The 4,192-nt window shown below is 41.5% G+C and overlaps 1 protein-coding gene across 1 annotated transcript; it reads left to right on the top strand.

The window, feature by feature from the left end:
• Positions 1-1,306: 1,306 nt before the first annotated feature.
• LOC104954513 (mRNA-capping enzyme-like) lies at positions 1,307-3,197 on the top strand (the record flags this gene model as incomplete). The annotated part of the gene is made up of 2 exons (XM_010781628.1): positions 1,307-1,387; positions 2,945-3,197. Coding segments are annotated over exons 1-2 (264 nt in total), but the record flags the coding sequence as incomplete, so codon positions are not given.
• Between the last annotated feature and the right edge of the window lie 995 nt (positions 3,198-4,192).

Raw genomic sequence — 4,192 nt, 5'->3', positions numbered from 1 at the left:
ATTTCATTTTAAACAAGTAAATACAATACATTTAAAACATGCAACAGACATTACTGGGATACTTAAATAAACAATTTGGTAAATGGTAAATTCCTATCATGGACACATCGATATAGAAGCTGCACTTCCACAGTTTTTCCAGCAGGGGGCTCTCTTATACTTCCCCATGGCATTATTACCCTGTCCAGATCTGCTCTTACCTACCTACTGCCGCCTGGCCTTTAAATCACATCGCTCCAACATCAGAGCAGAATGTGTGAATGTCAGCTCAGCAGTGCCCTGTCTTTGGCCAGCTGTTGATTAGGCTTTGTGGTACTCGTGTCCAAATCACACAGTTGGGCTGTTGAATGTGATCCCCATCCTCTGATGTTGGTTCATTTCATCTTCATTAGCGGCGCCAGGCAAACATCTGTCATTTGTGTGTTTTGGACACAATTAACATCAAATGAAAAGGCATGGTTTTATCAGTTGTTGCTCTTGCTCTGCCCTTTTCATCCACTTTCTCCATCCCTGAATGTTTCATCAATCTTTGCACCTCTTCTCTGTGTGTGAGGCTGGTGTGTTAATGTGGGTATAAAGGCAAGACCCACTCTAAGTATACATCTTCCTGTAATCTCTTTGAATTGATGCCACTGCTCAAAATATGGCCTCATTACATCTCAATAGGCCTGATGTAAGAGGGGAAAACTTTAGATAAGATTGTGCTTTTGGAAAACTGACTCCACACTCACATCAGGCAAAATGAAATTCAATGTGTGAAGGCGTCGAGGATAATTCAGGGACAAAGATGTAGATCTACAGAATACTTCATGATTACACTTCCAGAAGTGTTTGCTTAAAGGTGGGGTAGGTAAGTTTGAGAAACCGGCTCGAGATACACTTTTTGTTATATTCCATGGAATGCTCTTAACATCCCGATAGCAATGAATATCTGAAGTGCTTTGACAAAAAATCCATTAAAAAACTTCATCTGTGGAAGCCGTGGCGCTGTAAAAAGCACGACCAATCATCTGAGCCGGCCCGGCTAAAATAACTGGATGGCCTACCTGCCTGTCAGCCTTCCATCTGTGCACAAACTTATCTCGTGCCCTCATTGGTCATGTGCGTGTTCGTGTGTGTTGGAGGAGGGGCTCTGTAAGGAAGTGGCAGATTTTGTTCCGGTTGTGTATTTTCAAATTCTAGCGCACTCGAGCTGGTTTCTCCAAAATGACCTACCCCACCTTTAAGTCTTAAGGTTTAATATAAATGTAAATCTTAAGTGGGATTCTCAGTTTGTAATCCCCCTCCCGCCTCTTTTCCTTTCTCCTGAAGGTGTTCACTGCACGCATGGCTTCAACCGGACTGGCTTTCTGGTGTGTGGGTACCTGGTGGAGAAGATGGACTGGAGGTAACACTTGACCTCCTTTCATCACTCCCTCTGCTCCGAGTGCAGTTTTAGTACCTTCACGTGTCTTGCATGATAATGTGAAGCCCCTCCCCCTAGTGTCTTCCATCACAACCCCTGTCAGTCTGTGAATGCCGTCTCCTGCTGATAGTTCCTAAATGTGTGACGGCACGAGAAGTTGCACTGTCAGTTTGAATCAACAGAAGCTGCCTGGTTAGCATTGACCGCGCTCGTGCCCCTTTGACAGAGATGTTAAATAATTTACAGCGGCTGAGCAGAGCGGAGGGTGGGGAAGTGTCTTTAGTCAGAGGTGGAGCAGCAGTCTGAGGAGGCAGAATCCCTGGGAGCTGTCTGCATGTATAGGCAGGATGAAACCCTCTCACCGCCCACCTCCTCCTGAGTACTGAGGGATCTGGGAGCATTCACAGCCTCCTTCCAGTGTAGCAACATCATTTTACAACCACATAATACATATTTGGGTATGTGGCTAGTCATTGAAATATACCTGCCGTAAATAACCTGCATGAGGTTTTCACCTTTAGTTATTTTGTCTATAAAACGTCAGAAAAAAGTAGGGCTGTGCAATTAATCGTATTTTAATCTCGATTTTGGCTTGCAACGATTACGAAAACAACGTAATCGAAATAAAACCTTTTTAATTAATTTAAATTTATTTTCTTTTTTTATTGGTTTTTCAGTTGAGTTATACTTAAAGTTCAGGGTAATCAAATGTTAAAAACATATTGTTCACATTTTTTTTTTGCAATAAATGGATGTTTTCAAAGTAAATGGATAATCGTTTTTAATATCAATCAATTATTGACCGAAATAATCGTGATTATGATCTTTGCCATAATCGAGCAGCCCTAGAAAAAAGTATATCAAAGGAACACCACTCTTTCCTAGAACCAAAGATGATGGCCTTTGATATAATGATTTGAAGTAGCTCGTTTTATACGACACTGTCAAAGACCCTAAACCAATCGATTAAAAGCTGAAGCAATCAATGGAATAATTCATCATTGAGATAATTAGTTTTTGCTTTCAAGATAAGATGAAAAACTTTCCACTTTTTGTATATCCAATCTGAGGAGTAGCTGCTTTTACTGTTTGTTTGTTTATCTTTGAATATTGGACTGTTGTCTGACTCTAACAAGATATTCAATGAACCAACCTTGGGCTTTAGGAGATTGTGAAGGGGTGCCTATTTTTTTTTACTACTGTTTTAAACACTAAACTAGATCATGCTCAGGCTGACGTATAATGCAAATGGTCCTCAACTGCAGCCACTATTTAATTAACTTCAATGTAAGACATAGAAAAGCAGCAAACTCTGACATCTGAGACGCTGAAATCATCAAATGTTTTGAATTAATGCTTTAAAAAATGTCTTAACTGATTAATCAAGTATCACAATATATATAAGTTTCATTTTTCCCACCAACTTCTACCTCTAGTTATGATAAAATCTGAAATACAGAAAAAGAAACGACATTGAAAAGAATAAAATATAATCTGCTTCTTTAAAGATGCCCTGTCTGTGTTGTTGCCTCTTATCAGCGTGGAGGCAGCCGTGGCGGCGTTCACGCAGGCCCGGGCCCCCGGGATCTACAAGGGAGAGTATCTCAAAGAGCTTTTCCGTCGTTATGGAGAAGAGGAGGATTCACCCCCTGCCCCCGCGCTCCCCGAGTGGTGCTTCGACGACGATGACGAGGAGGACGTGGACGACGATGGAAAGTCTGTGGGCCAGGATTCGGGCCCCAGCTCCTCGGGGTCATCGGCTGGCAAACGAAAGAAAGAAAAGATCAAGCTGGTAAGACTTGCGGGAAAAGGACTGCTAAGTGGACTGCATTGGGTTTCCCCTCTCTGCAGGACATAGGCCTCATGCAGTGTCTAGGGAGACATTTCTTCTCAGTGGAAAAAGCTCCTATGTTATATATAGAAAACAAAATGCGCATCACAACATCTCAGAACAAGTGTTCATATGTCAGGGGGTCCGCGGGGTCTTAAAAAGTATTAAAAGTCGATAAATCAATTTAGTGAGAATTAAGGCTATTAAAAAGTATTAAACGGCATTTTCCAAGGTATTACATTTTGTAGCTTGTTTTCAATAAGTATATCAATGGTCCAAAGAGGTTGTATTCTACAGTCTGCCTGAATGTAATCATTGCATAGGTGTGTAGTGTGATTCTGTGTAGTTTATTTATGGCATCCCGTTGGGTTTGACGTCATCTGAACAGGACATCGCACGCTCACTGCTTGATAGCGCGCAAAGGTCCGTTTACGCCGGTTGTTAAACAACATCGTTATGGGGAAATGCAAGTCTGCGTCCAAATAAGGAAGAAGGACAATCAATACTGTCTATAGTCAATGTGAGGTAAAGTGTGTCGCCAATGTAACCGGTTAAAACTCCAAGTGGCGATGAGGTCTTCAAATGTATGGAAAGGGTCTTAAAAAAGGTCTTAACAGGTCTTACATTTGACTTCAGGATTCCTACATTTACCCTGAATGTATCCAAACTAGGGGGTGCAACAACTAATCGACTTTATCGATTAAAATTGATGACCAAATTAGTTGCCAACTAATTCAGTCGTCGATTCGTTGGTGACGTCATCACGTGTGTTTTACGCGCCGATAAGCTCCAACGTTATTGGTCTTTTTATCGGTACTGGAGACATAATATGGATCGGCATGAAGGTGTTCTTTTCCCCATAATGACCAAGTTGCTGCACATTATCCCGCTTATTACATGGCCACATTCTCAACAAAGTAACGACATGACTCCCAATATTAATTGAAATGCTTTTA

Source organism: Notothenia coriiceps, unplaced genomic scaffold (genome assembly GCF_000735185.1).
Source record: "Notothenia coriiceps isolate Sejong01 unplaced genomic scaffold, NC01 NC01_scaffold00023454, whole genome shotgun sequence".
Lineage (NCBI taxonomy): Eukaryota > Metazoa > Chordata > Actinopteri > Perciformes > Nototheniidae > Notothenia > Notothenia coriiceps.
This window is presented reverse-complemented; position numbering and strand designations above follow the sequence as displayed.